The sequence below is a fragment of the Nelumbo lutea genome, chromosome 2 (assembly GCF_056320005.1).
Source record: "Nelumbo lutea isolate HS-2025 chromosome 2, American lotus-T2T, whole genome shotgun sequence".
NCBI lineage: Eukaryota > Viridiplantae > Streptophyta > Magnoliopsida > Proteales > Nelumbonaceae > Nelumbo > Nelumbo lutea.
Genome location: NC_142685.1, coordinates 63,307,177 through 63,331,930, shown reverse-complemented (window position 1 = coordinate 63,331,930; position 24,754 = coordinate 63,307,177). Strand labels below are relative to the sequence as shown.

The 24,754-nt window shown below is 42.1% G+C and overlaps 1 protein-coding gene across 6 annotated transcripts; it reads left to right on the top strand.

Moving 5' to 3' along the window:
- The first annotated feature begins 13,723 nt into the window (after positions 1-13,723).
- Positions 13,724-23,129, top strand: LOC148871157 (SNF2 domain-containing protein CLASSY 1-like). 6 transcript variants are annotated; one of them, XM_088967906.1, is made up of 6 exons: positions 13,724-14,626; positions 14,768-14,795; positions 16,277-16,513; positions 17,414-18,958; positions 20,341-20,493; positions 20,910-23,129. In XM_088967906.1, exons 3-6 carry the CDS (start codon positions 16,466-16,468, stop codon positions 22,845-22,847), a joined length of 3,684 nt encoding a protein of 1,227 aa, XP_088824032.1. In that variant the 5' UTR covers positions 13,724-14,626; positions 14,768-14,795; positions 16,277-16,465; the 3' UTR covers positions 22,848-23,129. The 6 variants fall into 6 exon arrangements, with proteins under 6 accessions (XP_088824032.1, XP_088824028.1, XP_088824030.1 ...); XM_088967903.1 differs by lacking the exon at positions 14,768-14,795 and having other exon boundaries at positions 13,920-14,230; positions 14,534-14,626; positions 16,277-16,524; XM_088967905.1 differs by having other exon boundaries at positions 14,534-14,626; positions 16,277-16,524.
- The last annotated feature ends 1,625 nt before the right edge of the window (positions 23,130-24,754 follow it).

Sequence of the window (24,754 nt, the reverse complement as noted above, 5' to 3'; positions counted from 1 at the left end):
GTTGCTTTACTCTGCTATTGTAGTAGCGAGCTACCTGCTGATGGTATGCCGCTGTTCGGATGTGCGCGAGGTCCCTTACCTCGTCCAATAGGTCAAGGTTGGTACGTAACTCGTCTCCGTTCGTCCGATTGTCGTATGTTTCTAGTCGCAATGTTGGTACTTCGATTTCCGCCGGGATCACTGCTTCAATGCCGTAGGTGAGGCTGAAGGGGGTTTCTCCCGTGGTAGTTTTTTCTGTAGTTCGGTGAGCCCATAAGACACTAGGTAGCTCTTCGGCCCACAATCCCTTAGCTCGATCCAGACGTGCTTTCAATCCGCGCAGGATGGCTCTGTTCATTACTTCCGTCTGACCGTTTGCTTGCGGGTGCGCGACTGATGTGAAGTTTTGCCGAATCCCCATGTTCTGGCACCACTCTTGGAACTTGATATCCTCGAACTACTTGTCGTTGTCGGAGATTAGTACTCGAGGTAACCCGAAGCGACATACTATGTTCTTCCAAAAGATGTTCTGTATGTTTCGAGCCGTAACAGTTGCTAGAGGTTCGGCTTCTATCCACTTCGTAAAGTAATCTACTGCAACAACTAGGAATTTTCTTCCACCTGTTGCTGGTGGGAATGGCCCCAGGAGGTCGATGCCCCATTGTGCAAAGGGCCACGGGCTGGTGAGGTATTTGAGGTCGGAGGCAGGTTGATGGTGGATATTGGCGTGCTTCTGACACTTGTCGCATTTTCTGACGAGCTCGACAGCTTCTGCCTTCATCGTTGGCCAGTAGTATCCTTGTCGAAGTGCTTTTTGGGTGAGTGCTCTGCCCCCCAAGTGTCCGCCGCACAGGCCTTCATGAGTGTCGTGGAGTACGAACTCGGCTTCGGCAGGTCGCAGGCAACGCAAGTAGGGGAGCGTGTAGGACTGTCGGTATAACCGTTCGTCTATTATGACGTATTTGGCTGCCTGGCACTGCACCCTCTTGGTCGCATTGCATTCTGCAGGGAGGGTTCCGTCTATCAAGAAGCTCGCGAGTGGGTCGATCCAGCTCGGCTCTGCTTCCAAGACGGGAGCGACCTCCTCTGTCCCCCCGAGAATACTAGACCGAGGTAAGTCCTCTATGTAAACAGTTCTCATGTTATTGTGACTTGTACTGGCTAACCGGGACAGGGTGTCAGCCTCAGTGTTCTATGACCTCGGGATTTGCCTGATGAAGTGTGACTGGAAGTTGGGCAGGGCTTCTTTTACTTTGGCCAAATATGCGATCATGGAGAGCTCGCGTGCTTCATACTCGCCTGTAACTTGGTTGACCACGAGCTGAGAATCGCTGCAGATGACCAAGTGTTTTGCCTTTACCTTTCGCGCTAGGTCCAGCCCAGCTATCAGTGCTTCGTACTCTGCCTCGTTGTTGGATGCCGCGAACTCAAAGCGTAGTGCGTATTCTAATTTTGTGCCGCCCAGGTCGCACAAGACTATTCCAGCTCCGCTGCCTTGCCAGTTCGAGGAACCATCTACGTGAAGGATCCAGGGCTCCTCATCCCAGTTCGCGCTTCGCCTGACCAGGAGAGATGCCACACTAGCTGCTACTTCACGGGGTTCAGACTCTATTGGCTCAGGAGCTCCGGGTTCGCCCGAACCGGGGACCTCGGGTTCGACCTGTGGGGCTTCGTGGCTAAAAGTGCACTTGGCGATAAAATCTGCCAAAGCTTGGGCCTTAATAGTGGTTCTTGGTTTGTACTAGGGGTCGTACTCGCTGAGTTCGATGGCCCATTTCATCAGTCGATCGGAAACCTCGGGTTTGAGTAAAACTTGTCTCAGAGGTTTGTCAGTCAGGATGATGACGGTGTGAGCCTGGAAGTATGGGTGGAGTTTCCGAGCTGCTGTCACTAGGGTGTATGCTAGTTTTTCTATTTGCAGGTACCTTGTCTCTGCTCCCTACAAAATTTTACTAACATAATAGATGGGTCGTTGGACCCGATCTGTTTCTTTTATTAGTACCAAACTAACCACCTCGTCGCTTTCCGAGAGGTACAGTTCTAAGACCTCGCCCACCTCGGGCCGGGCTAAGGTCGGCACACTAGCGAGGTAACCTTTTAGCTCGTCAAACGTGAGCTGGCAGTCCTGGGTCCACTCGAACCCTTTTCCTTTGATTGCCTTGAAGAAGGGTAGGCAGCGGTCTGCTGATTTGGACATGAAGCGGCTTAGAGCGGCTATGCGGTCGTTTAGCCTCTGAACCTCTTTTACTTTCCGAGGTGGTCTCATATCTAGAATGGCTTTTATTTTGTCCGGGTTGGCCTCAATACCGCGCCGATTGACGATGTACCCTAGGAATTTGCCCGAGGTGACGCCGAAGACACATTTGTTGGGGTTCAATTTCATGCTAAACTGACGCAGGATTTGGAAGACAAAATCTAAGTCTTGTGAAAACTGAGTCTTGACGACCATGTCATCTACATAGCACTCTATCTTCGTGCCAATCAGGGGCCGAAATAGCCTATTTACAAGTCTTTGGAAAGTCGCCCCGGCATTTTTTAGTCCGAAGGGCATGACCTTGTAGCAATATAGGCCGAACTCAGTTATGAAGCTGGTTTTTTCCTCATCGGATGGGTCCATCCTGACTTGGTTGTAGCCCGAGTAGGCATCCAGGAAGCTTAGCAACTCATTTCCCGAGGTCCGGCCCACTAGGCGATCAATTCTGGGGAGGGGGAAGCAATCTTTCGGGCAAGCTTGGTTCAGGTCGGTGTAGTCGACGCACATGTGCCACTTGCCGTTTGCCTTTTTTACCAACACCGGGTTGGCCACCCAACTCGGGTAATGGACTTCCCTTATGAAGTTTGCTGCGAGGAGCTTCTCGACCTCTTCGTCGATCGCCCTCCAGCGTTCTGGGGCTAAGTTGCGTTTCTTCTGTCTAACGGGTCTGACTACAGGGTTAGTATTAAGTTTGTGAGTTATCAGGCCGGGGCTAATGTCGGCCGCGGACCAGGAAAAAATATCTAAATTTTGAAGTAAAAAACTCACCAGTTCGGTTCGTAGGGGATCCTCGATGGAAGCTCTGATCTGAAGTGTGCGAGCTGGGTCCATAGCCGAAGTCGGGATTGCGACCGTTTCCTCCGTGGGCGAAGCTCGTTCCTCACCTTGCTCCGCAGGCCGCTCCAGTTCGAGGTCGTCGGCCGCTTTGGTTTTTCCCTTCAGGGCGGCAACATAACACTTGCGGGACTCGAGCTGGTCGCCCCGCGCTACCCCTACACAGAAGTCCGTAGGGAACTTCATGGCCAAATAGTAGGTGGAGACCGCCGCCCGTAGGATATGCGTGATTGGCCGCCCTATTATGGCATTGTATGGGGAGGGGGTCGCGACTACCAGGAAATCATGGTTGAGTCTGACTGCACAAGGCCATGTGCCGACTTCCACAGGTACTGTTATTTTTCCGAGGGGCCTGACTTCCTCTCTGCTGAAACCCACCAGGGGAGTGTTCGCGGGCTTCAGCTCGCTCCTCTGTAACTGCATCTGATCAAATGCTGATTGATTTAAAGAGGATGTCCGCTGAGCTGCCCGAATCTACGAGTACACGTCTGACCTCGAAGTCGCTGATCCTTAGTTTAATGACAAGCGCTTCATCATAGGGGTAGCAGACCCCTCGCGCGTCGTCCTCTGTGAAGAAGATTGGTTCTTCGGTCTTTGGTCTCTTTGGGGGGTTCTGTTCTTCGAGGGCCGCTTCGCGAACTGAAGTCCGAGCCACTACCGAGGTACACCCCGCTACCACCGAACCTCCCACAATTACATGGATGGTTCCCCGAACTAGCCTCTCTTCCGGAGACTGCCGCTGCAACGGTTCGGCAGGTCTGTTGCTAGACTCGGGGCCATCCTTTTCGTGCTCCCCTTTCCGACCTGCCTTATTGTTATTATTGTTGTGCTGTACAAAGTTTCTCAAGTATCCGCGATGGATGAGCCCCTTTGATCGTCATCAAGATCTCGGTCCACCTTGTGTTTAACGGCGTTTAGTCCGTCAGAACTACTAGGGGAGCCCGGAACGACTGGTTCGGCTTTGGCTCCCGAGTCGGGTTCTTTCTGTCGACCGGGTTGGAGAGCTCGCCTTCTCTCTTTCTTTTCTCATTCCCGCCTTCGGTTCGTTGGTTGATTTCTTCCTCTGTCCTCATGAACTTATCCGCGAGCTTGAGGAATTCGGCCATGGTTGCGGGCTGGTTAGCCACCATGTGCCATTTGAATTCTTTGTGCGTCACCCCTCTTTTGGCTGCCGTGAGCTGCACTACGGGGTCCAACCGCGGTATCTGCAAGCATGCTTCGTTGAATCGCTTGATGTAACCCTAGATGGATTCTCCTTTTCTTTGGACTACTCCGAAGATGCTTTTCCTCTGTTCTGGGGCACCGTTGGCTGGTGACAAAGTGTGCGGTGAAGACCTACATGAACTGGGCCCAGCACTTTATCGACCCGGGGGCCAGGTTCCTGTACCAAGTGCGGGCTACCCCCCAAAGGGTGGTGGTAAAGGGCACGCACATGCACGATTCGCTGGCCCTGGCGAGGTGCATTTGGGACTGAAAGGCGTCAATGTGGTCGTTGGGGTCGAAGGACCCGTCGTACTTGTCTAGAGGTGGGAGCTTGAAATCTCTGGGTAAGGGGACCGCCAGGAGTTTTGACGCGAAGGGGGAAGGATTCGAGAGAATCGGGGCAGCTCCTACCTCGTCCGAGCTCGTCTCTTTGCCTCTGAGTTCTGACAAGGCACGGGTGGCGATTCGGCGACTTCGCCGGCGCATTCGTTGTTGAGCGGGCCTTGTACTGGCGCTGCTGGCCTCCGTGTTACCGAGCTCGATGGGCCCAGAGTACTGGTAGTCTGCCGCCAGGGCGCCGAATCGGTTTTCGGTGAGCGGGAACTCGGGCTTGGAGCGTCGGGGTGTCGACCTCGCGGGCGAGGTTCCCGACCCGCCTGCGGGTTGCAAGGCGGGGATGATATTTTTCTCTCTTTGGCCTAGGGACGAGGCTTGGCTGTTAGGGGGTTTCTAGGGCCGGGAGGCCTTCGCCTGGTGGGGGCCGAATCGGTTTTCGGTGAGCGGGAACTCGGGCTTGGAGCGCCGGGGTGCCAACCTCGCGGGCGAGGTTCCCGACCCACCTGCGGGTTGCAAGGCGGGGATGATATTTTTCTCTCTTCGGCCTAGGGACGAGGCCTGGCTGTTAGGGGGGTTCTGGGGCCGAGAGGCCTTCGCCTGGTGGGGGCGTCCATCCTGCGGGGAGGCCTTGATCGGCCTCGGAGTGGGGTGGCGAGGTGGAAGTAGTGGTTGGTTCAGTGGCGGTTGGGGGAACTGCTGTTGATAGTGATACTGGGAGATGTTGTGCAGTACTTGGTGCTGGTGAAGTTGGTGCTGCTGGAACTGTTGCATTTGGGCTTGTATTGCTCGCATGCACTGCATCAGGACGTCCAACCGGTTTTGGCTGGCTGCCAGGGGGACGACAGTCGGTTCAGTAAAGGTTGTCTCAATGGGGAGAGGAAAGGGGATGCTTGTGGCAGGAAGGTTTACGGGCGCCACTACTTGTGGCGCGTTCAAGCTGGGGATCCCATCCACCGAAAGGGGGATGGTGAATTGTCCAACGCACACCACGGGGACTTGAAGTTGTTCCCCGGTGGTGTTTGTCTCCGTGCCACGTCCGGTGTTGCTGGAGGAGGCCACGAGTGTTGGGTTTTTTGAAGAAAAGGGATTATGGAAGTTTGGAGGGAGGCTTTTTGAAGCGTTCCCACAGACGGCGCCAATTGATGGAGCGCGATCCGGCCGGTCTTAGCTGTCCACGACCTTGCTTCTGAACGGGGTAGCAGGGAACCTGAAACGGAGGAGATGAGGAAGCTCCGGGGGGAACCCGGTGTAGAGGCTCCGAAGCTCAAGTTATAATCCTTTAAAAGCAAGATAATACCGGATAGCGCAAAGTTTGCACACCTTGTTTGTTGGGGGCAGGGGGCTCTTATAATCACTTCGTGCACTCGCCCCGAGGCCCTTGTCAGGTCGGGTATGATTACCCTTGTGCTTGTCAATTCGGCCGTCGTCCTTTCTGTTGGGACAGAACTGTCACTGCCTAACCGTCTCTCTAACTGGAGATGGCGGTGGCAGGTGGTCGTTTAGAGTGCGGCCGCCAAACGTCAGATCCTAAGTCAGTCAGGTGCGGCGCCCTCGGGCACGGACTTCCTCAGTGTCAGGCATGGTACGACTTGTTTGGTTTGGTGCCCAGAAGGTGATGCAGAGTGCTGAGCGAGGCGAAGTCTTAAGCTCGGAGGTATCTATAGGGCAGGTCAGTTCGGCGAGGTGTATCCCGAACTGTTACAAGGTGGCTAGTTCGGCGAGGTGTATCCCAAGCTGTTACAAAGTTGGCCAGTTCAGCGAGGTGTATCCCGAACTGTTACAAGGTGGGTCAGTTCGGTGAGGTGTATCCCGAGTTGTTACAAAGTTGGCCAATTCGGATTACTTTGGTTTTGGGCCAAGGGTGAATTCGGGCCCCCCGTAGGGAATTCAGACCGCTGGTATCCCCTTGTTCCCGCCTTAGGCTTTGCCCCTTTCGCCGAGCTGTTATTTCTGCCACGTATCGCGTAACAGTGAGCTCGGGCCAAATCTTCCTTCATCACCTGGCATGGCATGGAGAGGGGATTTAAAGCAGCAAAAGTCTGAAATGGCGTCAATGTAGAATCTGAAGCTAGAACCTATTGGAGCGGTTGAGTGACTTGGAAAATGAAGATCCAAATAAATAAATCTTCAAAAAAACCTGTGACGAGGAAGAGGGGTCTTGTGGGACCATGGCATTGATGGGGCTTTTGTACTTGATTACAATAAAGTATCTTTGAAGAATCCATTAATGGAATTGCAGCAGCTTTTATAGTTGATTACAGTGATCTTTATTTTTCCTCCACCAATCCGATTATGGAGTTCATCATAATGATGCAAGTCCAAGAAGAGAGGTGTTGGAGAAAATATCTTTAAAATGTGCAAAATTATATTTGAAGGGGTTTATTGGCTGCAAGCGCAGAGAATAATATTTTGTTTCTTGCGAAAATAACATTAACTTGATTCTGTGTCCTGTTAATTAGTAAAATTATACAAAATAAAAAGGGAATGATGGGGAGTGGGACGAAACAGCGGCGATGACAGTGGTGGCGAGTGGGACAAAACAGGGATGGTGACAGTGGCAGGGAGTGGGACGAAGAAGAAGAAAGAAAAGGAAAAAAAAAAAAGTAGAGGGACAGAGAAGGAAAGGGAGAGTTGGAGGGGGTCGCTACTGTTACTTGGTGTTGGAAAGTCTATTCGCCGCCGCTCTTTCAACAAAGAAGATGAATAGTAAACTTTTGAATTGATTAGAGCCCATCTCCTAAGTAAAAACTTCAGATAAATTTCATTAACTACGGGGAGGTTTTCGTAACGAAGTGACAAGGATAAGGAAATGCTTTACAAGTTTTCGTAAAAACAAGAGATTTTCAATAACTAGAGAAGAAAGCTGCGTGAAATGTAAACGGAGTTGGATGCTAAAGTGGAGAAATTCACGCACAGATTTACAATAGGGTAAAATGGGTATTTATAAAAAAAATTATACATTGGTAAACGTTTTTTTTTGGATTAATAATGGAAGGGAGGTTTTTTATTTTTGTCAATTTTTTTAAAAGTTTAAGGAAGGTTTTTGTTAAAATAAAATTATAAGGGAAGTTTTTATAATTGTCAGAAAATTAAAGAAAGGTCTTTGTATTTTAACCTTGTTAAATTTTGAATGTAACTGTATGTACGGGTAGGGGTTTTGGGGACCATTGGTTTTCTATTAAAAAAACATCATTTTTCGATTTTTTGAGAAAACATGTTTTTAGGATAAATTACAATGAGCCCCCGTTATTATGGGATCTATAACAAAGACCCCCTTGTGTTATGATCGTGCATTAAATTATCAAAATATCCTACTAAACTTATTTTGTTTTATTTTTTATTATTATTTCTCTTAAAACCTATTTAACCTATTGTTTTCTCTTTCTTCTTCTTTTCCCCTCCCTCGTTGTCCTTTCTTATTTCTTTCTAAATGAAAGGACGGAATATACCCATTTCTCATCTTCCTTTTCTTCTCTTCTCCGTCTTCAATCTCGTCTCTATAGCCGTCGCCCGATAATGCTATGGTCCACCTCGCTTTCTGGGCGCTCTTCAGACTGGTCAGGCAACGACCCTTCCATATGGACCTGCATTACTTGCGACAACAAACGAGCCACCAGCATCAACCTTCCCAAGAAATCTCTCGGCCGTTCTCTCTCCAGATCTTAATCAACTCACCCAAACTAATCTGTGTAGAGAGTGGTAAATTTCACACTTGATCCGTTTAGAGAGCTGAATGGGAAGAAATTGTTGAAATATGGTGCGAAAGCTCTCTGTGTTGGGGAAGGATCAGATTTGGCTGTTTCTGCTCTACGGAAATTAGGGTTCCCGGTTGCTCTTGGTGTCGAAAGAGACTTGTTTTTCTCTCTGATGAGGAAAAGTTTTACTAATTACGAGCTGGAGTTCAAGGACAATTCTTTCGATTTTGTTTTTTCCAGAGATCTTGATAGGGTATCTGTACCTGCTCTTCTCGTGCTGGAGATTGAACGTGTTTTAAGACCAGGTGGCGTTGGATTTGTGCTCATGGATATCACTAGTGGTCTTATAAAATCGGCTACCCCTATTTCCTCCTTCCTGAAAAGTTCCAATGTCATCCAAGTGTGCAGAATCAGTTCCTTTACACTGGTCGTATTCAAGAAAAGATTTGAGGGTGCCAATTCCTAGAAAAACTACCAACTCCTTGATGAATGCCCTTCTGTTACGAACAACAAGCCTTTCATGAATGCTTAGAGCCTATCACCGATGAAAATGCAATAGGAGCTTATAGAAATATTTCCTATTTATCGAGTTTCATGGTTATCTCTTCTAGGAACAACTTAATCTACATTGATGTAGGAGTAGGGGAATCCATAAAATCCAAAATTATCAACGACTCTCTATCCCTGCACAGTCTCGAACCATTAATGTTTACATTGTCGACCATGATACATCTGTCCTCTCTTCCTATGTGAAGAAACTTGGTATTAGTTTTGTTTACCACCCAGGCTTGGCTGAGAATAAGGTCACTGCTAGTCGTGTTTGAGATTTGACCCCGTTGTCAGATGATGGATATGATTTTCTGGTGTGGTTTAAAGACACTGTGACAGCTGGGGATTTTGTGGTTCTAAGGATGAATGCAAGAGGGATAGAACTTTTGTGAAGAAGCTTCTTGCTCACGCTCCTGGAATTGGGCTGCTATTATTGAAAGTAGCCTGGGCGTTAACGAAGGAGAAGAGAAAAGGGAAGGGAAAGAAGAGAAATCAGGGGAGAGAGAGAAGGACAAAGAGAAATGCGAAAGAATCTGATGTACCATAGTACAGGGGGTTTTTGTTGCAAAATAAAGTAGAAGGGGGTCTTTGTCACAGACCTCATAATACAGGGGTCTTTGTAATTTACCCTTTTTTTTTTATGGTGTATTTAGTTCCATTGGTGTTTTCTCATAAAATGGAACCACATCAGCCATCATACCAGAAATGATGTGTGAAAAGGAAAACACTAAAAATGACATTTTCTAATATAGACAGGATTTTTTTTTTTAAATGACAATGTTTTTTGTTTACTATTTTTTTGAGAAAATGATATTTTTTTTTATAGAACTCGAAGATGCTACACAAGTCGCAGTTAGCATGTCTCCAACAATCACTCAAACAAATGAGGTCCAAATCCAAAATAAGTTTAGAAAGATTAAGAAATAAAGATCCATTGGGAAAGAACTTGCAGCCTTTGCAACATTTGATTAGCCTCTCTGCACACTTGCCTATATTGAACTCGATGATCCCAAACACCATGGTAATTTCTTCAAATTTGGTACTCGAATTGCACCCTATTATCTCCTTTTTAATATTCTTAAAACTTAGTGTGCAATTTGGGCATAGTTAGAATGGATTGAGGACCTTATGGTCAACCCTAACCGAACTTGAGGTTCTGAACCCTCTCCCAACCCTAACTTTAACCCAATCTAGTTAATCCTGACCCTAACCCAACCTAAAATCATTCAACCCTAACCAAACCAAACCCAACCTTTTCCCAACTTCTTAAAATATTATAAAATGTAATTTTTTACTAAACTTTATGATCCTAGACTGAGCATATTTTTTAAAGGTATTTGATTGTTTGATGCTTTTTACTGATTTTTAGTACAAAGTGAAGAAAAGTATATTTCAAATTATTGTAGTCTATTGTTGATAGATACTTCTCTTGCATTTAGTGCAAATCATAAAAATTAGATTCAATTATACAATGTTAACTTATATATTTACCTTTTATTTTTACCTTAACAAACCTCCACTTTTTGGTTCTGACCACTCCTCCAAACAAAATAAGTGACCTTCCTAGGCCCAAAATCATTTTGATTTGAAGCTATGTGCTGCCTAAACCCGGGTCTTAAGGAGGTAATTCAGAGTACCTGGAACATCAGCTTTAATGGATTGAAAGTGATTTAACTTATAAAGGAAAGAAACCTGCTTGTTCAAGAAATTAAGGCGTGGAATAGAAAATCTTTTGGCAATATATTCAAACTAAAGTAGAACATCATTAATCAGTTGGGGGAGATCCAACTGAAACTTTTGAACGACCACTCTAATATAGCCTTAATCAATTCAGAAAGTGCACTTCAAAAATGTTTAAATGCCATATTGGCTCATGAGGAAACCTATTGAGCCCAAAGCAATGATTGATTGGATTAATCTAGGAGACAAAAATAATAGCTTCTTTCACACAATAGCTACAATTAGAAGACGGAAAACAAAATCACTAGAATAAAAAATGATTTGGGTGAATGTATAGACAACCAAGAGAAAATAGAAAATAGTAGAGCGCCTAAGGGATAAATTTGAGGATAGATTTAAATTTGAAGGTACTAAGGGTATTGACGAGTTTGTTGGAGTTATTCACCCTTGCATAACTAATGAACAAAACCTGTCTATTGTTGGGAAAATCACTAATGAGGAAATTTTTTCCACTCTCCTCTCTCTAAAGGACCTCAAAGGTCAAGGACCTAGGTCCATATGGGCTCAACGTACTTTTCTTCAAAAAAATTCTAGCTCATTATTGGACACACAATTTGCAATGTGGTCAAGGCTTTCTTTCATTTAGTGTAAATGAATAAAACTCCTTATCTCTAAAAGCCAAAAGCCAAATTCAGCCAACAACATCAGACTGATAAACTTGTGCAATGTGATCTACAAATTAATTTCTAAGATTCTGGTTAACAAAATAAAACCTTTCCTAGGTGACATTATTTCTCCTTTCCAAAGTGTGTTTATCCCTAAAAGGCAAATCACTAATAATATCCTAATTGTCCATGAAATTATGCATTCCATGATAAAGAAAAAGGGCAAATTGAGAATGATTGCTTGTAAAATTAATATGGAAAAGGCATATGAAGACTTGAATAAAAATTCATTGAGAAATTTCTCCTCCAGTATGACTTCCACGGCAAATGGGTGGATGGGGTGATGGAGTGTATTAAATCATTGTCAAACCAAATTTTAGTAATGGAGTTCCTATGAGGGAAATAATCCCATCTCAGGGAATCAGACAAGGGGACCCACTCTTTTCCTGATTTTTTTTTCTTTTTTTGTATTGTGTGTTGAAGTTCTTACTAAGAATTGCTTAAAAAAGCCTCCACTACGAGTAGTAACATTGGTTGTAAAACATTTAAATATGGCCGCCCACCCATACCAAATTTACAATTTGCGAGTGATTGCATTATTTTTACAAAATCCAACATCATGGCATGTATCAAAATTAGGGATATATTTAATAATTTTGCTAAAGCATTTGGACAAACCCCTAATTTCACAAAATCAAGTATTTTGTTTTCAAAGAATATCCACCCTAGAATTCAAAAGATTTTGTCTTAAATTCTCAAGATTCCTCTAGGGAGTAAAAACAATATTTACTTGGGAGCCCCTATCTTTAAAAATAAATATTGTAAGGAGACTTGTAGTTCTCTAAATGAAAAAATTAGTAACAAACTTGCTGGATGGAAAAAACTCCCTCTCCCTTGCGGGCAAAGTCACCCTCATCAAAGCATCTACTAGCATAATTCCCAAATATTTAATGAGGGTTGTCAAAATTCCTAAGGGTGTCCTTGATGAATAGATAAAATGCAAAGGAATTTTCTATGGACAAATAATAAGGAAAAAAATCTTCTTCACCTTATCAATTGGAACTATGTTTGCACTCCCAAACACTGGGGTGGGCTTGGTATCAAGAATTTAGAATGGACCAACAAGGCATGCTTGACAAAATTAGGTTGGAAAATCCTAAATGAGAGATAATTTATGGGTGCAAGTTGTGACCAAAAAATATCTAAGGAATAGTGATTTTTGGGATATCAATCCAAAGAAAAGCCACTCATGGGCGTGGAAAGGCATTATTTCTACAAGAGAATTAATTAAAAGAGGAAAGGGTCGACTTATTTGTAATGACTCCTCTACCAGATTTTGGATTGATAGATGGGCCACTGAGGAGCCCATCCAAGAGTTAATAGAGAATAGTCTAATTGGTAATAAAGATCTTAGAGTCAGTGATACAATAGACCATTGGAGGAAAATTTGAAAGGAGCCTCTGATTAGGATCCTAGTTCCCCATTCAATGTGGAAAAAGATTATGGCTATTTTTATTCCCTTGAGTGATCAATAAGACAAACTCATTTGGAGGCTTAACCCAAAGGGAAAGTTTTAAATCAAGTTTGCCTATATTGAGGCAAGTATAAAGAATGACAATATTTCTAGATCCCTTGGTGGTGTGGGTCCTCATCATCTCTCATCTACACAGAAAGACGGTCTATAAATGTGAATTCCAAGAGTTCTGATCGAGTTACCTTGGTTCATTTTGTTCCAGACCAGTTATTCATTTTCCCCATATGAATCTACTTCAGAGTTTATGCTATAGAGTGACTGATTTGCTCGTTCCTCGAAGGTTACCGTTGCCGAATTCACGAGACATTAGGATCCAGCACTGGAACTTGGAAGAAACTACACTTTTCGTGGTTGGTGCTTCAGACTTTTAAAGAGACAAGAACATCCCCTGTTTATTAATTTTCCATTATCCCGAGCAATTCGCAGGAGATGTGCCCTGTTTGTAACATTTGTAAAGCGAAAGTAGTGTTTGTGGGCGGAGGTGGGCGGCGGATTGGCGTTGTTAGAGGTGTTCATCATCTTCTTTTTCTCTCCCTCCCACTCACAAAGCACCGAAGGCGAAAGTAGTTTGGAGGAAGAAGAAAATGAACAGTATTTTTGCTCTTTCTTCATATATTTTATAAAAAATTATCTTATTTTAAAAATTATATTTTTATTGATATTAAGATTCAAAATTTGCCCTTACCAGCTTATTTTTTAAAATAAAAACTTTAAAAAACTGGGCGTCAAATGATTATTATCCGAATAATCACTTATTTTTAACATAACCACTCCCAAGCATCAAACCTGGCTTAACACCCGCGGCTTCATTTTTGGTCTTATACACTTTACGTGGACCCCGGCCGGTCAGTTCTTCAAAGTTCACTGATAAAACAGTCAAACGGATGAATTTTGATAGGCTGTGTTTCGTTGCTCACTAATAACCATAAGTTATATGTAAACACCATTGCATTGGAACCTTATGTTGATATGTTCAATTTCTCATGCCATCTAGTTCTCGATCATGTCTCAATCCAACGGTTCTAATGAGAGGAGAACGGAGAATCTGTGCGACAGCCACAAGGGGAACTTTCAACCTCGTCAGGAAGGATTCAGTGATCAGATTCATCAGAAAACTTCCATCCGTACATTGATTACTACAGCATTTTCCGGGCCCGCCTTTTACTTCATGCATGAACAAAAAGTAGAGCAAGAAAATCAAATGAAATCCGAGAATCCAGGGGAAATTGATATCTCCTCCACAGACAGCAACAGCAGCACAGAACAGCACCGGGAACTGTTTCCCAGCTGGAAGATCGCCGGCATCTGACTGACGTTCGTTCATCTGAAACCGAAAGAGCAGTTTCAGGCGTCTCTGCTTCAACCATTCATCATCTGCATTTGCTCACATTTTTCAGTTTTCTTTCTCTGTCCCCTTAATTTCGTCTCTTTCTATCGTTTATCAACATATCTGTGCTTTTCTCTGGCACTACAACTTCGTCATACCTTCCACTGGCATTTGGTTTGTGTTTTCTGATTTCTCATTTCCTTTGTTTTATTTTTGGGAAAAATTTTATTTTCTTGGTGACTGAGGAGTTAGAATGCATGCCCCATTATGTGTTGCTAACGTACGCTCTTTATGGTGATGCTATTTAAACTACACTCCATTTTGCTACTCAAAAAGAAAAAAAAAAAGGCGATTTTAGCGAAATATTTAACTTCAACCATCTGGGTGGTGAACTTAGATTATTCAGTAATGGTGCTTCTGCTTCATTATATGTTATGTTCCTCTGTGCTAATGAATTGAGAGTTACTGTTTACCCAGCTTCAATCTGTGGGAGGAGGACTCGCACTTGCTTTCTCACAGCCATGGTGAGGAGGCGTTTGTATCAATCCTGGCATCCAATCGGTGAATATCGTAAGCATCTTAACTCAAGCTCTATCACGAAGTTCATTTGTTATATGATGTGCGGCTCTGGTTCTGGTTTCGTAGCTTTAAGTTCTAATACTGTCTTCATTGCCTGACAATGATAATTTGCTGGGTTACATCTACATGCAGGTCCCAGATTGATAGATACATGCATGTTGTAAGCACAAAACTTCTTTGATTATCATGGACTTATGATTCAAACGTGTTTGAATAGTACCTTAATCTTCCTGACTCTGGCAGAAGAATGGGTTCTGAGTAAAAAATTATTCTTTTTTCTTTTGAAACTAAAATTTTCAGCTTCAAAGAATCAAATCGTAGGGGGTGTACTTTTTCTGGATTTTGAGAGGGGGAAGTTGGTCAATGGGATTTTGGTTCCCATTACCAAGAATCCCCTGTTATTTTTTCAGGTTTATGTGGGGATCATGGAAAGTTTAGTTTCCTGGTTATCACTTACCAGGTAAATAACTTTCTCACCTAGAGAGAAGTTGCCAACACTTGAAAGGGACAAAAATGCCCCTTTTAATAATGGATTTTTATGGCTAAAATGGTTATTACCTTATTTACATGAGAAATTAAAGAACATGGATAAATGCACTTGTAATTGTTTCCCAAGAAGAAAGGTAACTGCATTTACCCGGGTAAGTAACTTACCGAAAAGCAAATAGGACCTTAGAGTGAGTTTTTGAGCTCAGAAAAGAATTGACTCCAACAAGTTTTATTAATCCAAACTTAAAAGTGATTTTACTGATAAGAGAACGTTAAATATGATAATTAGTCACACAATTTATCAAAATTAATTCTCTGAAAGCATGCCAAACATAACCTAAATCACTGACTGTGCCCTGCTTGATATAACCTAGTAAGAACTCACTGCTTGGACTTAAAAAGGCTATTACCAAATATTGGTTTCAGCTATCTGGGGTCTTGGGAGGGGTAGACCAGATATGGTCCAAATATTTGGCATTTTATTGCACAAAGTGGCTGCTCTCTGACTCAAACTTGCGTTCTGATGCTTGTCAGCCCAGGATTTTACCATTTGATTAATATATTAAGGTATTTGCAAGGAAAACCTTGAGGGTCTCAATTAGTTGACATGGTCGAAGACCAGTTTGAATCTGGGATGATTCTCAATTTTAAGATGTCTTTTTTCAAATCTATTTTTGTTTTCAAATTTCAAATGTAAATTCTTAGCAGTGTTTTCAAAACCGGACCGGACCAGATGGTCAGACCGGAAAAACGAGGAATTGGTCACCTCCATTTCACCCCAAAACTGCTTTTTGGCCAAAAAACCATTGATTTGGTCAGTGAACTGCTGACCTGGGCGCCGTCGACCCAGACAATGGTTTTTGGCTGTTTTTTGTTTATTTTTTTATTTTTTTATTTTTTTGTCAGAATGGGCCATCCGTTCAGACCAGACGGTCGGACCATTCGATCTGGGAACTGGTCCCCAGAACAGTTCCCTGTCCGGTTCAGTTTTAAAAACCTTGATTCTTAGTAATAACTTCTACTCTTTCCAAGATTTAGTTCCCCCAAACCCTATCTACACATCCAGTTCATGAAAAAGTTGTAAATCAGTGTCATTTTTAGTTCAGGATTATTATATATCAATGTCATTGCTGAAATAGTATGATCTTACAGCTTTTGAAGCATTTTGTCATGGATCATGGAAGACTGTAGAGCATTTAAGAATCCGGGATGGAAGTATGGCAATGCATTTTAAGAATCATGCTTATGAGATAGAAGATACAATCTCTATCAGTAACCTTCGCATACGATCTAGAAGAGCATGCCTTTCTGATTGCACATGCTTCTTGAGGCCTGGTCTAGATGTATGTATACTTCCATCACATTCTGATAAAGCTGCAGATGAAGGAGGTATACACTTGGTATGTTTGTCTCGTATTACTTTTATGCAGCATAGTTTGACCTTTATGATTTTACATGTACTCCATGTTCTACATTCTTAGTGAGCAGAGGATGAATGCTGTGGAGAGGCTTTCTGCAGTATGTAATATCAAAACTGATCCCATAGTTTGCTGAAGCCAATTGTTTCTATATCTCAAGAGTAATGGTTTCAAGTTTTACAATCTGCCTTTTCCAAATATTAACATTTAGATTAGTCTAGTTAATCTTATGGTAGTGCTTCCTGGTCATGTTTTCTTGTTTATTTTGTTATGTACTAAAAAATCATAAAATTGATTCAGTCCTTCCTATGGTACTTTGGATTGCTCAAAGAAAATTGAAATCGAATGATTTTTTAATTTCTCAGCTTTCAAATTCTCCTTGTCAAATAAAGCACTAAATTGGATGTCCATGTTTCTAGCACTGTTTTCCACTATCTTTGGCTGGTATTTGAGATATTGTTGCTGTAGACATTACCAATGAATTATATGATCACATTTATTTCTAGTAGCATCAAGATATTTAAAGAATTAACTAAAATATAACTAATAAACTAACATTGTCATTCGGTGCTAGCAACAAGTAGGGAAGTGGCAAAATATTGCAACCAGTCATCTGTCATAACTAAATAGCTAATAAACATTACTGAGTGCTATATTGTTCAATGATGACTAATTAATTCTTATTTTTATTTTCACCTGCGCATTTGTGAATTTTATTTGGATATGGAACATGGTTTACATCTTTCTTTATATGTGCTTGATTTCAATAATGGTTTTGATGCCATAATATTGGTCCAGATGATCAACCCATTGAACAGAGGGTTGGTCTTAGAATGATGTTTAATTTAAAGAAAATATTTTTCTTATGCAGGAACATGTTGATGCTAAGATAAGTTCAATTGAGAGGAAACCCCATGACTCTGGTTGTGCATGCCGGTTTTATGTAATATGCTATAGAGCCCAAGAACCTCACAGCATGGCGAAGATGACACTTGGGGAAGAAATCAGAGAAGTAAAACTTGAAAATATTGGTATCTTACAAAAACTTCAGAGAAAACCTTCAGAAGATGTCTACTATCGTTGGAGATACTCTGAAGACTGCTCCTTCATGCATAGAGCTATACTACATCGCGGTCAGTTCTCTTCTGATATATCATGGCTACTGGTTGCGTCCATTTGGAAAGGACTTGGGTTTGATGTCAAAACAGTGCAAAATAAAATGGTCTATCAACTTCTTGATAGTGATCATGACATGTGTCCTCCAACTTCCTTGAACAATGTAAAGACCATAAACTTCCAAATCGATAATGAAGTTATGAAGCCCAGTAATATGAACTTTTCCCCTGTGGTTCCTGTAAATACATTTGTTTTAAATGATCCTATGGATGTGGATCTTGTTCATGATATGAAAGAAGATAAGCCTTTTCCATTTTACAATTTCCTGGATTTGCGGCGTTCCAAACGCAGACATGTGCAGCCTGAGCGTTTTGTCAGCCATTGTGATTTTTCAAAGGCAAAGCCTTGTTCATTTAAAGCAGAAACAAGCAAAAAAACTGGATTGAAAGAAGAAGAAATATTGCCCAATATATCGTGTGAAGCTGGTAAAAGTCATTCAGTATGTTCCCACTTTGAGCAGGTTGCTGTTGAAAATATGTTGCATGCTAATAGGGATGATGTAGATCAGAAGTTTCTGGTGGCCAAAAACATGACAAGGGAGGTCAAGTCAGGCATGTTTAATAGAAAGCAAAGTGGGAAACCACTTGTTGAGAATTACCAGATGCATAAAACTGCTGCTGCATATAAAAGACATGTAGAAAACAAGGGCTTGTCAACAGGTGTTTCATGCTTCAAGAAAGTGCCAGAGAGAACAACTGGAGAGGAAAATTCTTCATCAACTAACCATGATGTTTCAATCCCCTGTGCTTTCCCTGGTATTCCTACGCCTGTTACTGTCAAAATTGAACCTGAGCTGTATGAAAGGAACCATCTTTGTAAGAAAACCCATGCTAATCATGTAAAAGAGATTTCTAAGATCATAAGTAGGCATCATAGCAGAAAGCGAAATGATGTACCTGATAAGAGACGTAGGGAGGTTGAAAATAGATGGAAGGCAACGGTCTCACATGGGAAGAAGTTTTGTAAAGCAGCCAGTAGGAGGAAAATATTCTTAAGTACCAGTGAGTACAAAGAAATGATCGAAAGGTGCATGAAGAACATAGAATCTGAGACCAAGAGGGAACACCTGCCTGTTGTTGATCAGTGGGAAGCAATTAAAGCAGTAAATCTTTCAAGCAAGAGGTGGTTCTGTAACTTGACATCTATAACAATTGATCAAGTGGAAGAGCCAGAGCTTAAAGTTATGTGGGAAGAAATGGAGCTTTCAATGGCAACATTTCATTTTCTAGCAGAGAATCAGGTATGCTGCCTTAATTCTTATCATGTTTCTGAATTCCTGACTTATTGGCTATTTAGTTGATGCAAGATAAAAATATATTCATTAATGTTTCTGCTGTTTTGTTATTATTACCTCATGGCTACTTCTATAAATAAAATTTAATTCAATCTTTATAAAGCAATATTTAGAATGACCCCACTTGTTTGACAGGATTAGCTAACTCTTCATGTTTTTATTTATTTAACCATGTGGAGTTCAACTTGCAAATGCTATTAGATTTGTTATTAGGATTCCTCCTTGTCTTGCAACTGTTTCACTCTTGCTCTCTCTCTCTCTCTCATGCACACACATAGATAAACTCATGTACATAGGCACACACAGACACACACAAAACACTTAGACTTGTTCAAGGAGGGAGTTCTCAATTGATGATATTATCAGGGGATGGAGTGCACTTGTGTGTTCCAACTTCAAAACCTGCAATTCAGGAGAGTTGGGCCCTATCAGCACAGCAAAGGGTTAAGTAGAAATTTGATGGTAGTTCACTTGGTAACCCAGGACCATCGGGCATAGGAGGAGTCTAAAGAGATGAAGAAAGAAGATACTTGGCTTTATATTCTGAACCAATAGGTGGGATATTCACTAAGAACTAAAGCTTTGGCCCTTCTCCAACAGATTGAAGAGGGGGACTCCATGTTGGTAATAGGGTGGATGCAAGCAAATAACTTGGGAATCTGGACCTACAGACAGGTTGTGAAGAAAATCAGGTGTCTAACAAGGGAGATTGGTGTAATCTTTCGATGGGTTAGAAGGTTAGACAATAGTTTAGCTGGCTTATCCAAACAAGGGACTACTAGGGAAGAACTCTGTTGGGCTGCATTATAATAGTGGACTCCTTTGCAGCACCTCTTATTTTGGGTGCTTGACAGTTGTACTTAAATTAATCATTGAATGAAATCTACCATTTCCAATAAAAAAGTAATAAATAAAAATGCTTCAGCGTTCATGCATAGAAGCACATATGCATTCGCTTTTCTACATATTTTTCATTATTTTATTGTGATGCCTTCCTTGCTGAATTATCTTAGCTTAGCTGTACATTAGTTTTCCTGATCCCTGATGAAACGCCTGCTAATTTTTTATTTTTTCTATGATGAAGAACCAAGGCGTGGACAGGATTTGGTTTTAAAAACAAGATGTTAGTTTAGTATGCAATGTTAAAGCCTTTATTGAGTGCACAAGAAGGCAGATAGTGAGTTGGATATGTTGGCAGAGAACCCAAAACCAGATGGTGTTTCCCAGACCTTCATATCATGAAGGATCAGAGAATATGATCCTTACTTGTCTTAATATACTTTCTACTCTTTTTTATGAACTGATCCTTTATGGTTGAAAAATGCCAGGGTTCACATATTGAATTGTCCAGTGAGGTTCCAAACTTGAGCAGAGATGGACAATCATGCCAACATGAATATAAGATGGATGAACAAATTGGGATTATATGTCAATTGTGTGGCTTTGTGAGCACTGAAATAAGAGATATATCACCTCCCTTTGTAAGTCAACTTTGTGATAAAAAATCCCAATGTATTTTACTTATTATAATTGATAATTCAAAGTTCCCTTACAGTGATCCCTTAAAGTACATCTTTATTGGTTGTACGTGCAGGGAAATGGAATGGGGCCTAACAAGATCCGGTGGATCTTCTAGCAAATTGCCAATTTATTTCTCTGCAATTTTTTTTCTTGAGTGTTGCAATATCTTAAATGGCACTCCAAAAATTAGTATTAGAATTATATGCTTTGGTAAACTGTTGCAAGGGTTTCCTTGTTGGGGCCATCAAACTGTGGCCTCTTCCCAAAACTTGTCAATTGTACTCATGCAGACATAGTGACCAGTGTATATCTTGATATTTATCTTTGATTAAATTGTGGTTTTAATTTTCGTTTACTTTTTCAAAATTTCTTGTAGTTGCAAAGAACAGGTTGGATCACGAGCAAGGAGCTGCACAATGGAGACAAATCAGGGACAACACTGACCAAACATGGCAACCTGGATCTTTTCCAAGCTACTGTTTCTTCTAGGGACATATCATTTTCAGAAAGGAATGATAATGTCTGGGCCTTGGTACCAGACCTCAAAATGAAATTACATTTCCACCAAAAGAAAGGATTTGAATTTCTGTGGAGAAATATTGCAGGATCTTTAATACCGGCAGATATGCAACCCACATTAAGAAGAACAGGTGGTTGCATAATCTCTCATTCACCAGGGGCTGGAAAAACCCTGCTCATAATATCATTCCTTGAAAGCTACCTGAAGTTGTTCCCCGGAAAAAAGCCTTTGATCCTTGCTCCAAAGACCACTCTGTACACCTGGTGTAAAGAGTTTAAGAAGTGGGATGTATCATTTCCAGTTCACCAGATCCACGTTCGGCGGAACTACATAAATGAGATCCGTAGTCAGCGATGCAGAGAATCTGTTGGTGGTCGTAGAGCTAACCAGGTGGTGATGCATGCAATTGATTGCCTGGAGAAAATACAAAAATGGCATGAACATCCAAGTATTCTTCTCATGGGTTACACTTCATTTCTCTCCTTGACCCGAGAAGACTCAAAGCATGAATACAGGAGATGCATGGGTAGAATCTTAAGAGAAAGTCCAGGAATTCTTATCCTTGATGAAGGGCATAACCCAAGAAACACCGGATCAAGATTAAGGAAATCATTGATGAGAGTGAACACTGGCTTCAGAATTTTACTTTCTGGGACATTGTTCCAGAATAATTTTGTGGAATACTTCAACACCCTCTGCTTGGCAAGACCAAGTTTTATTTCTGAGGTATTAGAGGAGTTTGATTCAAAATTTAAAAATCGTAAAGGGAAGAAGAATGTAAGTTCTTTGGAAGAGAGCAAAGCAAGAAGCATGTTCATAGAGAATATTGCAAAGAAAATCAACTCAAGAGTGGCAGAGGTTAGGAAACATGGTCTTGATATGTTGATGAGCATTACAAAAGGGTTTATTGATGTCTATGAAGGTGGGAAATTGGATGGGCTTCCTGATTTGCAAACTTATACTTTGTCATTGAAACCAACATCCATACAACAAAAGGTTCTATCTAAACTACAGGATTACAAGGATTCATGCAGGGGAAATCCTCTAGAACTGGACCTATTGATCACACTGGGGTCGATACACCCTTGGTTGATAAAAACTGTAGCAGGTGCAGGTAAATACTTAAGTTCGGAGGAACTAGAAAATCTTGCAGAAAATAGGGTTGACGTGAACAAAGGTCCAAAGTTGAGATTTGTGGTGAGCCTTGTGCATGGGTGCAGTAGCAAGAGGGAGAAGGTTTTGATTTTCTGTCATAATATTGCACCCATTAATTTTCTTGTGGAGATATTTGAGAGGTTTTTTGGGTGGAAGGCAGGTGAACAGGTTTTGGTCCTTAAAGGTGATCAAGAGTTATTTGAACGTGCAAGAGTGATGGATCAGTTCGAAGAACCAGGTGGGGCCTCAAGGCTACTCCTTGCTTCTATTACAGCTTGTGCCGAAGGAATTAGTTTAACTGCTGCTTCACGTGTTGTTTTGTTGGATTCTGAGTGGAACCCATCGAAGACAAAACAGGCTATTGCAAGGGCATTTAGGCCTGGTCAGGAACGCGTAGTTTATGTTTATCAACTCTTGGCATCAGGGACTTGGGAAGAAGAGAAATATGGAAAAACCATATATAAAGAGTGGGTCTCAAGTATGATTTTCAATGGGGCCCTTGTAGAGGATCCTTCTTGCAGACAAACCCAGAACATTGATGATGACGTTCTGAGGCAAATAGTGGAGGATGATGCCAAATTATTCCACCAGATAACAAAACATGAGAAACTTTTCAATGCATTTGTCAGCAGTACTTGAGCTTCACCGACTTCTGCAAAGAAATCCATCTTTTTGTTTTTGGTCTATATTTGTACAGATCACCTGTACTTAATCGTTTATGAAGAAGGTAGGAGATGAAGGAGCATCAACTATGAAAATATGTAAAATAACTTTTCTTTTTGTTGTCTATCCATGTAAGGAAATCAGTGTTAAGGAGGAAAATTACTGAACTCTTAGAAAATTTTGGTGGATAAGAGAACTCTAATCGACTGCAAAAAGAAGGATCTTGGTGGATTTGAACCACCATCCTCTTGAGATAAACATTATTCATTTCCCAAGCACTCTACCAATTTGACCCAAAGACCTCATTTCATCCATTGAGTTGGTTATCGTTTAATGTCAAATGAGTACAGTAGTATTTAAGCCAACAGTGCTAAGCACACTGTGAATATGATTGTATTCACTATGTTGTTAATGTTATGGAAAAGTACCGATAGACTCAATGCAGATTTCTGATTTCCATGGAGCTATAAACAGTCAAAATGTCAACAATCCACATTCTATGCACCAACGCCCACCTTGTGAATTGACATCAATTCCGAACTGGCACCTGCCCCAACACTATTTTAGGCCTACAAATTTTGACGCTGGGCTGAACCTTTATTCTCCCTTAATGGTGTGAGTGAATGAAAAGGCACTTGAAGTGAAAGTTGACATTGACATTGCACATAAAAGTGAAGGGTGATACATGGATTTTACAATATATCTAAATTCTAAAGTAATCAGAAATTCAGAATGATGGTTAAAACAATTCAAATGATGCATAACTGAGAAGTCACATTTGCCTCCCAATGACTTCTCATTGCATGCTGAGATAAGCATGTGAGGCGCTTTTGGGGTGCCTCCTGTGGGGGGGGCAGATGTGAACTCCATAACTGAAGTTCAGTGACCAATATACTTGCATATAATGTTTGACGATAAAGACACTACCTGAATAGATCCACTTGAAGTATTTTCTGTTTAGGAGTCAAAACCACCTGGAGTACGGTACCATGTATCAAGTCTAAATTAAAGTCAACAGTAAGCCATCGTTGGTTAAGATTTCAAATATTGAACCTCTCTTTACACAGACCGTAATCGGTGGAGATGGCTTTCTAAAGACATCACTGAGATACCTTCTTCAAGTGTATAACTCACAATGTTGTTCATGAAATCCATTCCCTTAAGCCCGTTCCATTATGGGGATGAACCAGCTTCAGGGCCTTATTTTAGGTGGAAGGTGAAATGGACATCTTGAAAACATTTCCAATTACAGAGAAACCGGGAGAAGCCATAAGAATTACAAGCTAATTTTGTATCTTCTAGATAGAAAAACCAGGAGAAGTGTTGTTGCATGGAATGGGCCGAGGGCAATAATGTAAATTCATTTCAGAGATGAGGGCTGGCTGATGAGTCTAAGTGAGGGCTGCTAGAGCTGAGTGCCTACAAGTCTGGCCTATAGAGGAAGAAGCACGTCAGGGGTCCCAAGCATGATCTTAGGGGCGGAGACTCTGACGGTCAAGTTAGCAAAGGCATAGTGAAGAGGGCGGATGAGACCTAAGTAAGGTAGCTCAGACGAGGTCACCAGAAAGCTAGAGAGCTGGGAGCAATAAATGCCAAGATGTCCTACCTCATTGTGATGCCACTCATTTATATTTGAACCTGCCTAGAGTTAGTTACGAGTGGACAGCTAGGATGCCACATGTGCGCGCTCCATTGGGCCTGCCATGTGGCACCTACATCATTTGCCCACTATTCTCAAGGCCGTGGTAGAGGTTTGTGTGGTGACCTCGGCTTTGGTTGAAGAGAGTGTTAGTGTATCATCCTTGCTGGGAGGTGCTAAGTGGCTTGTATTGGCAAGGACCTCAACTTCGGCTTTGGCTTGGCTAGGGAGAACTTTGTCTTTA